The following is a 17645-nucleotide window of genomic DNA, read 5'->3' on the forward strand; positions in this document are numbered from 1 at the left end:
AGGGGAAAACAAGCTGTGAACACTGCTTCACTGATTAAGTGAATCTCCAGACCGATGGTACTTCAGAAAGGTGAAACGGAAAGCAAACTTTTGAGTTTCAGATACCAGCAACAGATATTCTTCTCCACAGTCATTTTACAACATCTCACTCCTACTCTCCTCCCCACAAAAGGCCAAGGTATTCATCATGCAGCAGGTAAACATAATGCTCATCATGACCTGCCATACAACATGCAGTGCTCTAGCAGTAACCATGATCACCTTCAGCTTACCTGTTTTATGCACTGCAGCCGGTCATTGGTCTGCTGTATGTGCCTGTCCATAGAGTTCATTTTGATTGTCTCCACTTGGCTTCTACCTGAAAGCCATTAAAATCCCTCGATCTGCAAGACAAAAAAGACAACAAAGATCACTGAGCACAGTCCATGCACCTCTACCCCTTCTACAGTGAGTGTGACTGTGAAATCTACATGCCAGAGATCAGTCCTCCCAGGTGACACTGCTGGGAACATCGCTAAAGAAATGAGGCAGAGCTGCTTGCAAGAACACCTGATCATGTTGCAAGATGAAAGTAACAACAATAGTAATAATAATCACAATAATAATGGCAGTTTGGGTTTTGCAAGGCCAAAGGCATGGGGATAATTCTTAATCTTTCTCTAGGAGAAAATATCACCCGTGAATATTAAATGTATGGGATACGGCAGAATATTACGTGGATAAAAGGAACAAAAACATGGGGTTTTGGTTGAAATAACATGTAGGCTCTGGAGCTCTGTACTGAAAATAAAAGCAAAAGGTATCCTTTGGATGTCCTAAGATATTAAAACTGGCAGACCAATTTAGCAAGCCCTTGAAGAGGCGGTGACAGTGGCAGACAAAGGATTGCGATTCATGACTCAGGCTTCCCTGGGAGACTAACAGCTCCAGTTGCACAGCCCCACATCTTCAGGGCTGGTTTTCCATCGAGGATCTGAGCAACTCCCATCTTCTGAGAGAACTGGGATCTCCTGATACCAGAATATGAACAAACTACTTGCTGCCTCTGACTGAACACGTCCACCAATTCTTCAGTCTAAAGCTGCACAACCTGAGGTAAATTAAGGCTTCTCTACAACTTTAAAATAAATTATCTAGAAAATGGAAATGAAAGCTCAGAGTCAAGTTAGGAGACAATTCCTCTGTAGCTGTAGGACTGTAATTGTTGCTATAGCTATAGAAAATCACCAGATGAATACTGGCAACAACAAGCTTATGTGGATCTGTGCTCCCCTCAGCACCCTGCTGCTCTTGCCATGCCAGTGCAGTGCTGGTACAGAGCGGTGCACACCAGTGCTTCCTGTGTTTGGAAATACTTCTCCTGAGCTGCACGTTCCAACACCCTGCACGTTCACATGCCAGGAATATGCATGAGCCTGGGGCTGGGGTAAGTGGGAAAGCAGAGCAGGGCATGCCAAGTACCTCTCCTTTCTCTTGGCCTGGTCACCAAAGATCCTTGGCCTTGCAAGGCAAGAATGGCCAAATTCCCTCTGCAGCTCAGACCAGGAGTGTCAGACACAAAGAGACAGCTGAGCACGAGAGAGCCTTCTTGCCATGCCTCCCTTCTCTGGCCTTAATCTGTCTTCTTCTGTAGCAGCACAACAGCAGATCACACAGACAGGAGCCCACAACTAATCGCCAGTTTCTATCCGTAATTCATATTACCCAGCACTCTGCACTGTAGCTCCCATTTATTTATGTTTTAAGCAGAATCACATGGGACTCAAGCCTGCACTTAATAAGCTGAGCAGATTTAAGTGCTTTTTTTTTTCTAGAGCTCACTTCTCAAGTGAGGGGCAGAGAGATGCTTCAAACATACATATATAAAGTTGCCTGCTTCAATCACTTTAGTGGCATCTAAAATGGAAATGAAACCATAAATATTGCACACTAGAACACAAAACCAGTCTTTCCCTACAAATTCCTACGTCCTCCTACTGTCGCAGAGTGGCACAGCCTAAGAAACTGCATCCCTGTACTCAAGAATTGGCAGCCTGCACAGATATAGGAGTTCACAATCAAATGCTGTACTTGTGTAGAACACTATGCTAGTAGAAGTAAGGTGCTGGGCTAGCTCAGGAGCCTCGCCAAGGCACCCAGCAGTTTTGTTATTCAGAGAGCTGGCAGAGTTCTTCTCCAAAAAGAGAAGAAGCAGCAAATTTCCCAGGTACCTGCCCCACTGGAGGAGCTGTCTGTTCACTGCTCTCACAGTCTCCCCAGAAAGAACCTGGCACAGCCCAGCACTGCCTGCACCCAGCTCAGGAGTATGGCTTTCCCATCCCACAGCCCCCAAGCACAGGGTTGTAATGGCCAGACAGCCCTCACAGCACTCACATACCCCACCGCTGTGCCTCATTGATAATGTCCCTCTGGGGCTCCTGCCGGATTAGGCTCAGGGAAAGAAATCTTTTCTGCTAGACAGCTCAATGAGGTCTTACAACAGCAGCTCAAGCTCCTCATCTCCCCACTCTAGAGACAGGAGTGTTCAGGAAAGCACTCCTGTCAATAAATTATAATACTCATGAAATGGTAAAGCCAGTTTCACATACAGGTATAATTGCTTGACTACACCATTGCCACCTTCTCAATTGCAAACACCATCCAACGGTTCTTTAGAAAATATGAATTGGTATTTTTTATTAAAAGTAAGTAAGGCAGTCTTATCTGCCTATAAGAACCCCAAAGAAACCTCAGCAGCCATGAAGTTTAATCTCTCAGTGGACAGCAGAGGTATTTAGCAAGAGATAAGCTAGCCCAGACATGATACCACTTCAGCAGTGATCCATCTTACAAGCCAGGACACATCATCTGCATTTTAATTGACCATTGAAAAAGACGGAGAACATGTTGAAAACAAACATGTACACACGTGCATAGGCCTCCTGTTGAAATATTTGAAGAAATGCAAAATACAGGATGTTTCTTTCCTTTAAAATAAAGACATCATGATGTCTGTGCTTATCAAGCCACCAGCTAAAATAGCATATTTCTGGCTGTCACAGGATTTGTATTTTATTGGCATCACCAAAACAAACTCCTTATTGCCATGAAGTTACATAGGGAAACCAGGAGCTAAGCTGAAAAGAGCATCGTTTCCAATCAACTGATACACATCCATACTCTACACTGCAAGAAAGAATGGTACCCAATTAAAGCCAGATGCAGCGGTGCTCAGACTCAGGGCAAATCACATCAGGAGCTGCCTCTGGTGTTGCTGGCAATATACTTCAGGGCTGGGAAACGGCAGAGAGATTTCAAACAGAAAATGACCATGAATTGCTTTTGTGTACTGCCACTCATGCCTACAAAATCCTGCATGTTGATTTATGGACTGTATATACAATACTATGTGAATTGCGTGCCTTGCAGTTAACTGTAAGCAAAAAAGAAGCATGCTATCAGCTACCCGAGCCACAGCTTACTGTTGTATTTGTCCAAATTGTCACATCTCTCACATGCAGAGGTTTCCCAAAGCTTGTCTGCAGAAGGACAGGGCAGAGCTGTCGAACTGCCTTGTGTGGCAGCCAAGGGGATGCCCAGGGGCAGGGCTGGGAGGCAGCCCCTGCGCTCCTACAGACAGGTCATACCATGTCTTTTGCAAGCTGATCAGCTCTGCTTTCAACATAGTGGCTCACACTGAAAAGCATGCTCTGACTCACCCTTTCCCTGGTAGCTAGGAGTACTCTCACTTCCACCCCTACGCGTACTTCTCAGTGCTCTCTGGTACAACCAGCCCTCCCTTACCCCATGCTGGCAGACAGCCACTATCCCTTCACAGCCTCCAGCTCACAACTTTTGTTGGCTCGGCTCATTTCTTCCCTTCTGGTAAAGAGAAGCCCTCCTTCCTCCATGACCGTGGTCAGGGAATACTCCTTTCAAAAACTTAATGACCAAAACTGCGTAGGAGGGCTCACCCCATACAACGACACAAATGCTTACTCTGTACTCAGAAGGTCCTGCCTTGTGCCCCCCAGACTTACCCTTACCTCTCCATCAGATACATCAAATAGGAAAAAAAAAAAATCAGTGAGCATACAGGGTCTAAGTCATTTCTGCTATAATAAAAATGGAACTCATTAGCAGGAAACTATTATTTTCTGGAAATTATTCTTTCATAGACCTCAGTTAGAATTAAAAGATTAAACAAGGGAAGTGAAAATTATCATATAGATCTTAAGTTTTACCAAAGCAGAGTAAGTGTTTTGACACCAGGCTGTTTTGCCTGGAAAAAATATATATATATATTAGCAGCACTACATTCCAGTAGCTACACCTACTGCTGTACACCAGTCCAGATCCCCACAGGCACATTCACATACTGAAATACCAAAAACGCCTTTTCTGCCCATCTTATACTGTTTTGAAAGTGGCAGCAAGATCATCTTATTGGAGAATAATGGCGCTTAATATACAGAAAGGCCAGTGGGGCAGCAGAAGGGCAGCCTCACACCCAGCTAAGTGCTGAGCGCTTATCAGGTCATGGGTGAAGTGACTTTGCTGGCTCTCGTGCTCACCTCTGTGGCATCGGTGCTGGAAACCACACTAAGATTCAGGCACAGCAAGCGGCTCAGGGGACAGCAGGGGATGTTGCTGATCAGGATTAAGGGCTCTGATAGAACAGAGCAGAGAAGAGAATTGCACAGGGTGCTTCATAACAAATCCCCTCTGTTCCATGCACACATTAGCCAGAGAGGCTGTATGCCGCTGCTTTATATTCTAGCTCCATCCAAGAGGATCAACAAAAAAGAAGTGTTCCCAGCACCTTCTGGTTGTTCAGCAATAAAAAGCCCCATTCTTCTGCTGTCTTTTCTGAGGTAAAAACCAATCTCTCCTGCTCTTAAAAAAAAAGTAGAAAAAAATAAATGGGAATTGTTCTTTGCCTTCCTTCTTCCCTCCCCTCTAGCATGCGAGCTTATAGCCCTAGGCAGTAATTAAAGAGCCCTCATATACATATTTATGATGTCTCAAAAATGGAGAATGCGTTTTTTTTAAAGGAACAGATGTATCAACCTGTTAGATGTTTGTTTTTTTTAACCCTAAGCTCTTCTATAGTCTTATACCCTTAACTCATCTATATTAAAAAATAATGAAATCACACAGCAGCTAAAAGGAAATTTCACAAGCTTCTACACTATGTTGGCTAAAAATTCAAGCAACCTGTTTGCAAATACTTTACCAGAAATTGGACTTCTGGTAGCACATTTGTGAAGAGCAATTAAGTAGAACGTGTTCTCTGTCAGTATTTAAAAAACAAAACAAAACAAAAAAACCAAAAACAAATAGGCATTTCATCACTGTTTCAAAATACTGACATTTCAGAAAACACTACAATTTGAAAGTAAATATGATTTCAGTTCTGGGTTTGGATAAGCCTTGCTCAGAGGGACGGCTGGAAACAAGCAGCAGTGAAGCTGCCATTTCTCTCCCACCTTCTCCCCCCATTCCTGCTCCAGGACTGACACAGAAGCACAGAGAGCTCACAGAGAACTTGTCGCCCCTGTCCAGCTGAAGGCAGTGCAGGCGATGCAGGCCAGCCATGCCTGAGCACGGCCACCTGCCCCTGACCTGAGCCACTTCCTGACAAATCAGGGAATATTTTAGCAAATAATTCTAGCAAATCCTTTCCCCCATTAAGCCATTTTCAGGCTGTTAGAGAAGCCACTTGGAATGCCAAGGATATGCTAGTGTATCTACTGGTTAATAAATCATACACCATTAGGATACGTAATAGCATATGTCATTGAACAACAGCTGATTTGGACCTCTTCGGGTCATTACATGCTACTTTTTTTAGACTTGGAAACAAAGATGAACAAATAATGTGATCGCTACAAAAGAGGAAAAAAAAATGGTTCCAAAAATAATTCTGTTAAAATTCTGGTGGAAAAAAAACAAAGAGGAAAGGCAAAAGGAAACAAACACATCCTCTCGATTTTTCTCCTTCAGAGGGGTAACGGCAGAGCTCCCACAGCTGCTGTGCTGAGCAGGGAGAGCTGCTGCTGCAAGAGATGGGCAGCAGCCAGGCACCCCGCTGCTCACAAAATAACATTGAGGTGCTGGGCTCCTGCTTTCACATGGATCAGGCAAGCTGGCAAGGCATTGCAGTTAAAAGGATCTTCTTTGGAGCTGTTTGGAACTAATCAATGGAAAAAGGCTGAGGGAAAAAAAAAAAAAAAAAGGCCATAAATTGAGTAGGAGAAGAGAGTAAGGAAAGTAGAAAATTGTTCCCTGAGGAGGAACTGAATCACAGCAATTTTTAAATATCTTCTTTTCCTCTCATCCAGGCCCATCCTACCGCAGAATGCAAGTTGGCTCATACTGTTGATTCAATCAGCTAAAACTAATAATTTCCTCTATGTCTCCAGTACGCTGAGGGTCGTAACAGAGGGCAGACGATTTTTATCTAATAAGCGACTTTGATCAAGCAACAAGGCAAGCTAGAGCGAGGGCAGCAGAGGACGGCGCTGGCTAATTAATCCGGGAAGGCGAGGGGCAGCGAGGCCGGGGCGCTGAGGCTGCAGTGTCCCCGCCGTGCCAGCAGGGGGCGCTACAAGGCCGCGGCGCCGCCAGCCTTCCTGCCCGCCCGCCTATTGGGACGGCGTCGCGGCCCCGTCTGCTGCCTCCCACGACGCGTTAGAGACACGTCCCCGTCTCAATGTGATGATGTGGGGAGCCGAAACAACAGCCTCCTGATTCCACCTGGCTTGTTAATTTCTTTTTCCCTCTTTTAAAAAAAGAAAAAAAAAAAAAAGAAAAAAAATTGATAGTTTTTTAGTTGTTACTTGAGCTATCAGAACAGACGTAGTTTAACACTATTAATGACATATAATTGCATTAAATCTGCACCGCTCCAGACTGTGCTCTCTCTTAGCAAGAAAGCTGGAAGAGACAGACCTCAAAGTACAAAGGTGCTATGCAGCTCTGCACAGAACCACATCCATGTACCTGCACACTGCAGCAAATGGTCTCCGATTAAAGCCTGCTTTTCAATAGAATAATTTGCAAAAAGGTTCCTAAATATTATTTTCCTTTCACGAATCAAACTGCCAAAAAAGAAAAGTTTAATATATATCCATGACAACTGTTTTATTTCCCTGCTAGATTTAGTGCTCGTAGGAAAAAAAAGGAAAAAAGAAAAAAGAAAAAAAGAAAGAAAAAAAAGAGCATAAAATGTCAGGTGAAAGGCCATTTTAATCATTAAACACTTGAAAAAGGAAGTGGTTTTAATAAAGCTTTATTTACTATAAGCTGCTAAATAGCTACTGCTACTGGCTTTGAGCTATTAAGACGGGCCAGATGTGAGACAAAGCACCATTTGTTACGCTGGGTGAGGCAGAATAGCGATTTGTGCTGTGCTGCTTTCCATTGTTGCTCTACAAATGTGCAATAATCCCCAGAAGACTTTCTATCATCTTTGACTGAGCGAGGGAAGGCGCGTCCGTGCGCCTGCCTCTGCAGGCTGCCAGCGGCTGGCCAGCGAGCGGGAGGGGCTGCGCTTATTTATGGGGGCTGGAGCCGGCTGGGCTGGCAGCACGGCTGGTGCTGAGGACGCTTTTCCATAGCCCTCTGCTCGGGAGCGTTTTTCTGTACGGAGCCTATTCTATGCAGGCACGAACAGCCCAGAGCCGAATGCACACAAAGCAAACCCACACATGCTGTTGGAAAAAAAAAAAAAAGGCAGCCTGACAGCTTGCATAAGCAGGCCTGCTGGCCTCCTATGGGAGGAGCGGCGTGCGCAGGAGTTGTTCCATCATGAAGCACATCTGCAGGCTGATTACAGCAGCGAAGGTAGCAGGGCTGGCTGGGAGCACACCGAGCACTGCGGTATAACCTGAGCTTCAAGAAACAAAAATAAAAATAACCTCCGAAAAGGGAATTGCAGGGACATGCTAACACTACATCTCTCCTTTGGATTGTGCTTGCTCGAGCCTGGATGAACAGAGCACAGCCAGCACCAGGCCTGAGGCATGAGGACAGTCTCCCTGTATGGCCAGCACCAGGGACTGGCCCCTGCTGGCTGAAATGAGAGGGTTCCCCAGGGCCAGAGGAGCAGCTGCACTGTACACAGGCCAGCGTAATTGCCCTGCTACACACTTCTATTACAAGGTTGGTTCCCTGCACTGCATTCCACCCAGCTCCTGGTGCCCTCAGCTCTGTCATCTTGTTATCTTTAGGGAGAGCAGAGAAGGAAAAGGACAGCTTATAACAGCAAGAGGTAATGACACAAAATTAAAGGCAGAAGCGCAGGGAAGTGTGCTCCTGGGGAGCCTGGTGCTGCTCTCAGAGGCTCTGTTCACTTCACAGACCTGTGACAGCAAACACTGACAGCTCCACAGCAGCAGCCTCTTGCTGTGGTGCTTTATTAAATGGGCTGGTGCTTGCAGTTAAGCAATATTAATCCTCATCAGGACAGCTATAAGCAAACAATCCACCCCTAAAAGCTTGCCATGTCATTTTATAACACTGACCACTCAAATGCTAGAAACAAACAAACAAACAAGCCAGCCACCTCACTGACAAACTGCAAACTCCTAAATTGAGAATAAAGCATCTCTTCCTCACCTTTTGGGCTTAGTGCAGAGGAAATGAAGCGAGCATAAGAACTGAAACACCTTTTCATACTGATACATGACGTACACTTATTCACCTAAAGAAGGCATGCTTCTCTCAGAGACTGTGTTGTAAGACCTGAAGTATTTGTTGAGAATTCTTTGTGTTTGCTTACATAATGCTGTCATAAGCATCAAATGTAGCGAGCATGATCTGACTTACGTGCATTTTCAGGGCTGAGCACACAGAGTTGTCTAAAAAGAATTCATATGAACTGTAAACTTTTCCCTCATCTTGCCAGACATTAATCAGCCACAAAAGGAAGTCAGATGGTTTAGAGTTGTTCATTCAAGTTACTTGTTTCAAACCTAAAAGAGCTACAGAAGACAAACTAACAAATATTTACTGAAGGTCCAGAGGAAGTGGTTAACAGCCAAATGTGTACACAGATGACCTCAGGAAGAGGAAAGGAGGACAGATGGAAATAGCACAAGCAGAAATATTTGTAACAATTTAACAACTAACTATCAGAAAGAAGTTATTTTGTGTTTGCTGTGCTCCCATAACATCTCCCTGGAACCAGGCATCCTGCTATGCAACAAATGGGGGCCAAAGCCTCCTAGGTCACACTAACGAAAGGCTTCTAGCAAGAAACATCTCAAGTCTGCTGTAAATAAGAAATGAGAAGAATTTGCATTCTGACACTGAATGCCCTCCCCCTTATCTGATGAAAATAGGCATGTTTTGTAAGTTGAACTGTGGCATTTGAAGGAAATTGCCAATATCTTCTTGTGATACTGCAAACTCAGGAGTTGCATTCCCTATTACTTGGTGACTCCAGAAACAATGTCACAATCCCCATGCCCACAAACCCATGTACCAAAAACAGGAACGAGGACAAATTTAAACTCTTTTTTTTTCCTCAGCGAGATTAGCATCATGAAGAAGGGATACAATCATACAAAGCAGCTGTTATTTTCTCTTTATAATCTATAAATGTAAGATTTATTCTCCTTTTCTTCAGTCCTATAAGAACTGTAGAACTGCTCACAAGACCAGCAATTTCTGTTATGTCATCAGGGAATGCACCACTCTTGGAGAAAATCACTCAGGGAAAGAGAGGAAGAAGAAGAAAAGCATTACCTCAATTAACAAAGTCTCTAGAGAACAGAGCAACCGAACTGCTGCTTTGGGACATGGGCTCTAATAACTCTGAGATCTACCATTATCTCCATCTCTTCTGATGAAATTTAAGTAAAGATTTACCCAACTTCCCAGAATGGAAGCAAGATAAATTCCAGGAGGACCAGCAAAACCCATAAGAGCTAAATATAGCTGAAGAAAGAAGGTAGAAATTAGATGGCTGTGAATTTCTGTAGCAGAAAACAGTAGTCACTGGCAGCAGAATTCCAAGTTTTTGCACTGCTTTTGGGGTCTATTTATTTCAAATTATGGTAAATTAGTGCTAGGGGGTAATGGGCTTTCATTAAAAATTATTTTTAATTAAACTAAAGATATGCAACATCTAAACACAACAGAACTACAGCTTTTGCACTGTTTTATCTTCTTCATTTTTAGACAGCTGACCTGAGAACCATTCCATAAGAATCCTGTAGTCTTTATGAAACAAACTAAAAACCAACCTATTTGGTTTTACTGAATTGCCCTGCAGACAAATGTCCAGTATTTCAAGTGCCTAACATGATATCCTACATGATAAAGAGACCTTGCTGACAGTCCAAGTAAAATGCTCCAGATTGGACATGAGAACCAAATGATTGTGTATCCCTCAAGGAAAAAGTTTCTTGTACATATAATGCAAATACTGGAATTTTATGAGGAAGCCCAGACATATTTTTGACATCTCATAGTTCATTTTGAAAACAGTGCAATTTTAAAAGTAGTTCCAACTGCAGCACTTTCACTCCAGCGAAGTCAAAGCTACACACATGCCTACAATTTTATTATCTACAACGTCATTATTGCTTTTCTTATAACTGCCCATAATTCCAGTAAAGCTAAAATTCTCCTACATGCCCAGAGCACAAAGTGCTGCAGGAGAGTCATATGGAGCTAAGCCTGCCGCCCTCAGGAAAGACTTTTGCTGAAACACCAGTGATTGCTCATACTGCCCCAATGCTTTCTCACTGTCTTATCACTTGGGATGACCTTTATGTCTAGAAACTGGTCAATGAGGAGTGCCAGTGTCACATACCTACTTAATGGACAAGGAGAATTTTACACGTAAGAAGCAGTAAGTTTCACACTATCAACAATCTTCACTGACAACTCAGTTTTCAAAACTGTGCTGAATTTCATGCCTAAAGACATCACCCACTATCCACACATCTTTTGGGACAATCAGGAACTGATATCAGTAACAGTTCTTCTGGAAGTGTGGCTCTGTTAGCTCTCCCTCCCTTAGGTCTCACCCTCAGGTGAGCAAATCCAAACTGGCATTTGGTGGAACACAACACGGGTGCTAAGAAAGATTTTCAAAATCCTTTCAAGTGTTTCACTGTGGCAACTGTACAAATGCTAAACTGGGCTTGAATGAAACCCTTGGTGAAGGCAAAGGCTAGGGATCAAAGGGTACCCTGCTGAGGAGGGAGGCACAGGCTGTGGCATTGCCACTGGGACTGGCTGGGCAGCGAGCCTCAGAGTCCTTGCCAGCAACGGTCGTCTTGAATGAAGCAAAGCATGCAGGCTTCCCTTCTTCATTACAGACAATGCAAACAGAAACGCGATTCCTAATGAATTATTTACAGTGCAGCCCACAAATTAAGATACCTAGACTGTCTTGTGTTTTCATACCACACCATTATTACAAGGTATCTGCCCAGAAGCTTTTTCCCATACCCGCAGGGCAAAGCCAGCCCTGTGAACCAAGCTCCGAGCTCTCCTCCCAACTAGCAGACACCCAGCACTTCACTTCCTCAGCTCCTTTGGCTTCCCAAAGCTCCTCAGGGTAGATGTTATCCCCACCAAATGCACGTACAGTGACTGACACACAAATCACAATTCAAACCAGGGCTACAATGGGATAATTTAACATAAACAATGAGAAATGATAAAATAAAATCTGTAATGTATGTATTACTGCAAGGTAAGGATAAAACAGCTAATACATATTATTCTTCCTGGAAATTCTAATATACAACCAGACTTCCAGATATGGAATTAAATTAACCTGATAAACTTACATTATACATCCAGATGACATCTAGATTAAAGTAATTTAAGGCCAGATGGCATTTTCTTGCCTGCTACTCATATCTTTCTTCCCTTATTTTTTGTTTAAATGCTTATTCCAGTACAGTGCAGCAGACCTACAAAAGCTACACACTTTTATTCTCTGTTCCCAGGGGCAAAACTACGCACTCCAGGTCAACTTCATAGCCTTCATATTTTTCTGAACCTGGCCTGATCAGACGTACGCTGGAGCTGCTTTCATTCTGATCAAACATGACTGGGGACAGGCACAGAGCTGGCAGTGCTGGCAGCAGAGCCTTCAGCAGGCATGGCTGAGTGCAACAGCTCCATGTGAACCAGTGCGTTGTTTCCATGAGAGGGACATGGGCTCCTCTCTGGAAGGTGTAGTATGGCTGGAGCTGTGCTCTGAATGCACACTGACACACCACATTCTCACCCTGATGAGCTCAAGGGGAGATCTGTTGTTGTGACAATTTCTAAACAAACACAGAGTTAAACTCCTTCCACTCAGATTCTCCCTTATTCTTTGCTCTTGATTTTGGCTGCATTTCTTTCTTTCACATTTCTTTTTCTATAAGAAGGGATCCAGTTTGCACACAGATTTTTTTAATGTCTTCAGTAGATCTGAAAAAATTTAGGAGGGTGCATATGTCACCATCTAGTGATGTTGTGACTTACATTCACTGTCTGTTCCTGTAAACCTACATCTGCTATTCAGCATATCTGTAACCTCCACAACCGCTTTGTAAAGCTGAGCAACAAAATCACTGTTTTTCTGAAAAGGTTAACTGGGAAGATCCCCCACTCAAACACTGCCTTTTGACTGGGGAGCCAAACTTGCTCCTGACTACAGCTGTCAGAGATGTCCCATCTCTTCCACTGTGGGAAGCGCTTTAGGTTCCCTATGGTCTCCAGGTGAGTCACCCAAGGTGACAGCAGTGGAAATTTTGAACCTTCGACTTAAGGACCAAGCAGTGCCTTAACACCTAATCTGTTCTTCCTTGGATATCACAAGACAAAAATCTTAAAAATGTCAATTTATGTTGTCCTGCTATTTTTTCTATCTGATGATAGGGATATTCATTCTCTATAAACAATTAACACAAATTTGATAATTTTCTTGTTTATTTTCCAAGTCTCTCAAGCACCATTAAAGGACACAGGTTAGTTAACTGTTGCCATCTATTCAGACCAACTATATCAGGTCAGAACTCTTAGAACATAGTCTTCATTCTCTTCCTCTTGTTTTATATTCTGTATATGGAAAAGATTAGTTTATATTAACTGTAACTTAAGTTTCTCTAGACCTCAGTATCAAAATGCAAGTGCTTTTAATATATCACACCTGCTCTGGAGCTGTGAACTAATTGCCATCACATAGATTACGATGCCTTTACACAGCTAGCTAAAGGAAAGCCCTTCCTTGTCTAGGCAACGAAATCCTGGGAAGATCTCTGGCTGGCCCATGAAAATACATTGCCAGTGTAAGGTTTTTTAATGAGCAACTTACATCGTGAAAACCAATCAAGTTGCTATTTATAAGCCCTTGATTAAATTAACACTCACAAATACATCCATATGTACACACGCACAGACACAGCAGGCTGAAATGCTGTGGGAGGAAGGATCTATATATATGAAGGCATGCAAACACTTTCTTTCAAGGTTGAACAACAAACCCTATATGTTACAGTACAAAGGAGAGAAGTTTGCACAAAGTGCTATTTAGCAGATTTGNAGGGATTTTATTCTGCAATTTCATACATCTACAATTTAGAATATCCCTAGATTTGACCTAGATTTTTCTGAATGATTCAAGGTATGAACACAATGCACCAAACTACAAAGAGAAAATAATGAGCAATGTGATCAATTTCGTATGATATTGCCACGTCCCTACTTGTGAGAAATTGAATATTTAAATTAGCTCAAAACATTAGTTTAACAAAGCCCGTTAGGTAATTGACCAAGTGATCCTGCACCGAGCACAACAGCACCCTTTAGCACAGACAGCTCAGCCCTCCAAGCAGTGCAAAGATGGGGCGCAGAAGGGAGGAAGTCTCCTAAGACACTCACCAGCAAGGAAAATATCAAAGTTGGAAGGTCACATAAACTGCTAGACATGGAGACAAGACCTGTCAAAAAGACAAACTACCTAACAATTTTAACCTATTGGCTAGAGCTGTCCATGTCAGCATAATGTTAACATATATTATAACCTCAGCACAAAAAAAAAAAAAAAAAATTTAAAAAAAAAGTCTGCCAGGATAGAAGTGAACAGCAGCAAAACTCCTTCCTTTAACTCCTGTTTAGACAGGAACCTGTTCTAACAGAGGCTGAAGGCAATATTTGCTTGCTTCTTTTCTTCCACCTGACCCCAACATATTACATAAACTACATCTGAGATGAAAAACATTAACACGTTAAAAACATATTTATTTATATAACTGTTTATTCCTCTACAGTTGCCAAATTTATGAAAGCATCTGACACAAGCTTCTCTATTTTTACACAACAGTAGATTTTTAGTTTATTTTTAAACACAAGGTTTTCTGAACAGTCACACAGGTATCTAAAAGATGAGCATTTGACAGACAGGAAATTCCTTTCTGATAGTTAAAAAGAATTTCATGTTTTCCAACTGCTACAACTCAATTGTCATTATGCCACTGTCCCTCTACTAGATGTTGACGACTCTTCATTTTTAACTATCTCACATTTTTCCTTATATTGTCACCCTTACAACTTTTCCAGGCCACATGATTTTTACATGCCACACCAAATGTCTGCTACTTTGCCATTCATTGATTTTGCCACATCTCCCCTGGCTTTATTTGGATCTGCACTTGGGAGAAGGCCTCTGGGAGGCCTGAGAGCATTTGCCAAGTTGGTAGGTGGGACTCCTCCCTCTGAGAGTGTTCAGCTAAGCTCTGGGGATACTTTCAGGGAATCCCAGTATTATCCCCGGGAGCTTATGCATGAAATGTGACATTTGAGATTAGTGAAGAAACATCTGCTTATACTGCCCAGAACGGAATGTCCAAGAACACACTGCACATCATTTTGAGACACCTCCCATACAGCCTCATTTCCCTTCTGAGCCACGAAAGCCAGATGATTACAAAACAGAGCTGTTTCTCACTCATATATTGACCCAGTAAACAATACATGAAACTTGAATGACAAAATTATATGCAATGTCTATTTGTAGAGCATACTCCCAGGTTGTCTTTTTTCTTGTAGAGTAACTAAGGATACTTATTTTTAACCACCAGTTTTCTTAGCAATTAGCCTGATGAGTAGCTGACTAACAGAGAAAAATAAAGTAAGCAAAGAGAAGAGAAATTTTCCTGAAGTATTAGTTTTTCTTCTCCAAATCTTTGGACTAGACGATCCCCAGAGGTTCCTGCCAACCCCTATGATTCTGTGATATCCCACTTAATTTCTTCTAAGCAGTCAATAAGCAGGATACACCCACCAATAAGTCAAGCAAGACAAGGGTACTATGCTAAGCTCGAAGTAACACACAGCAGCTTCTGATACACTGATACACAAAGTCTAATTCCTACGTTCCTTCACTTTCAGGTGGTCTGAAATGTGCTGAAGAGCTCTCATACCCATTTTTGTGGTCTCTGGGTACTAACTTCCCCAGTAAGTGTTCATTTCTACTTCTACAACAGGGAAGAGTGACCTTCATGTCAGCCAGTACATAAAATGCCTCCCATGAATGCCACCTGAAGTAACCTGAAGACAGGAATACCATCAATCAGTTCTTATTCAGTGTTAGTTTTCCAAGCAACAACTGTACCATCATTTGGAAAAAAAAAAGAAAAAAAACAACAACTTTGACACACTGTGTTTAGTACCATAGCACCCAGAACTTTCCATTGATGAGGCATAGTCTGTATTCAGGATACTAAGGCCACACTGGGGACTTGAGCTCCATGCAGCAGCCAGCAATACTTTGCATACAGAGACTTCCAGAGCAAACCAGCAGGACAAAGGACAGAGCCAGGTTGGCTCACTTTGTTTCACTGACTTGATACAGAAAAAAGGACTATGTCAGAAGACTGAAATTAATGCAAAATGAAAAGCAATTGTTTTTATTTTACCCTTAAACAGAGCAAAGCAAGGAAAGAATACTAACAAATCTTAAACCACAACAAGGACAGTTCAAAGCTAAACAACTGCTTAGTTTTAAATATGTCATCTAAGAAAACAATGAATGAGTTAGGCTTTAAATCTGTTCTTTCTTCAGGGAAAAGAAATAGGAAAGGTATTTAAAATTAAACAGGACATTCGCAATTAATCTGCTTTTTAATTAACTTACTCCACTGCTGTAAGTGATTCTGCATTTACTCTCATTCTTTTGAAAATTCCAAAGTGCTACTTCTGACCTGTGATTTACTGTTGCCGTACATCTTTATAAGCAGTACTTTAGTTTAAGTGGCAGTTGCATATTAATTACTAAGTTAATTATGTGCTATGTAATCATGCCGTAATTCATTAGTTTACTCTGCAGTGCAAAAGGATAACACTAAATGGAAGACCTGATGCAGAGTATTTTAGCAATTTACATTTTTGCATCAAATATTCAAAATATTAACCAGAAAACATTGTCTGCACTTAAGAGTGCCTACAGAAATGCTGAGCGTGGTTCTAACAATTATCCATAAACTTTTCTTGCTTCAAAGGTTAGTAGAAATTGTAGCAGGTTAAAACACTTTTTATAGAACCAAGTATGCATTCTACTGTTCCTCAGACCAGGCCATATACCAGAAACCCTGACCCATTTCAAGAATCTCAATCTGACAGTGCCCTTCCTCAAAGGGCAAGCGTTCTCTGCTTTCTGAAATCGGGTTCATTGAAGACTTTCCAGCCTGAAAGCCTAAACAAGAAGCCACCTAGTAATACATGCCACAAACAAAACTACAGGCTTTTATGATCCTTAATTACTGATGCTTTGCATAAAGCACCTATAACTGGATAATTTACTACTGGTTTCTGTCCAAAATTTGCAAAAACATGCATGCAATTCCTGTTTGAACAGGTCTCAAAATAAGTCTGTTACTGCAGATCTATGTTTCACAACAGAAGTATTGAACACAAATGTAAATATTTAAGATAATGATTTTTGGTGAAAAATGAACTAGACACAATACCATAAAGCTGTCTCCCTGTCCCATGTTTAATTATCCCTGGAACCATCCAACTTACTCTGATCAATAGAAATACAAAACCTAATTTTTACAAAGGTGATCTTAGTCATGAAGAATTGCTTTTCAGCTTTCAAGCTCCCCATCACAAAGTAATTCCAACATTTACTGTTCTTCATCAAGAACTGACATTTTTTTTTAACTCTGATTCTTCACAAGTTGAAGTCTTCTTTTTGTTTTCCCTTCCATTAGCTATCACTGTGATGCAAAATGATGCTCTTTGTATGGCATTTAGAAGTCAACAGTTCCTAAGGCCAACACCATAAAAACCCACAATAAAGAGCATTTAAAAAAACACTATTGAAAAAAATAAAAACAGAAAAAAAAAACACCACACAGCTCAATAACTTAAAACTACAGATAGAAATGTCACCATGCAAAGGGTCTGTATTATGTCAGTGTATGCTGGTTCTGTATGTCAAAGCTATTGTCATTTCCTACAAAAGGCTACTTTAATATTGGTAACTGTAAAATGAAGGCATCTTGAATAGAGCTGTTAACCATGTTTTTTGACTGCACAACCTTATATCAGGAAGATTGCATCAAAAAGCCATGAGTCTGCACTGCCCCTCAAATTGTCTCATGAGTTGTGGGAGTAATTGGGGGGGGAAAAAAAGAGAATACGTA

General features: G+C 41.9%; 1 protein-coding gene across 8 annotated transcripts in view; it reads right to left on the minus strand.

The window, feature by feature from the left end:
• Positions 1-17645, minus strand: part of ZMIZ1 (zinc finger MIZ-type containing 1) — a 319493-nt gene that overhangs the window by 149434 nt on the left and 152414 nt on the right. For all 8 annotated transcript variants that reach the window (XM_015866343.2, XM_015866340.2, XM_015866349.2 and 5 more), the window contains one exon: positions 273-383. In XM_015866343.2, coding sequence (XP_015721829.1) covers positions 273-332 — 60 coding nt within the window. In that variant the 5' untranslated portion in view covers positions 333-383. The remainder of the gene's footprint in view (positions 1-272; positions 384-17645) is intronic.

This window comes from Coturnix japonica, chromosome 6, assembly GCF_001577835.2.
Source record: "Coturnix japonica isolate 7356 chromosome 6, Coturnix japonica 2.1, whole genome shotgun sequence".
NCBI lineage: Eukaryota > Metazoa > Chordata > Aves > Galliformes > Phasianidae > Coturnix > Coturnix japonica.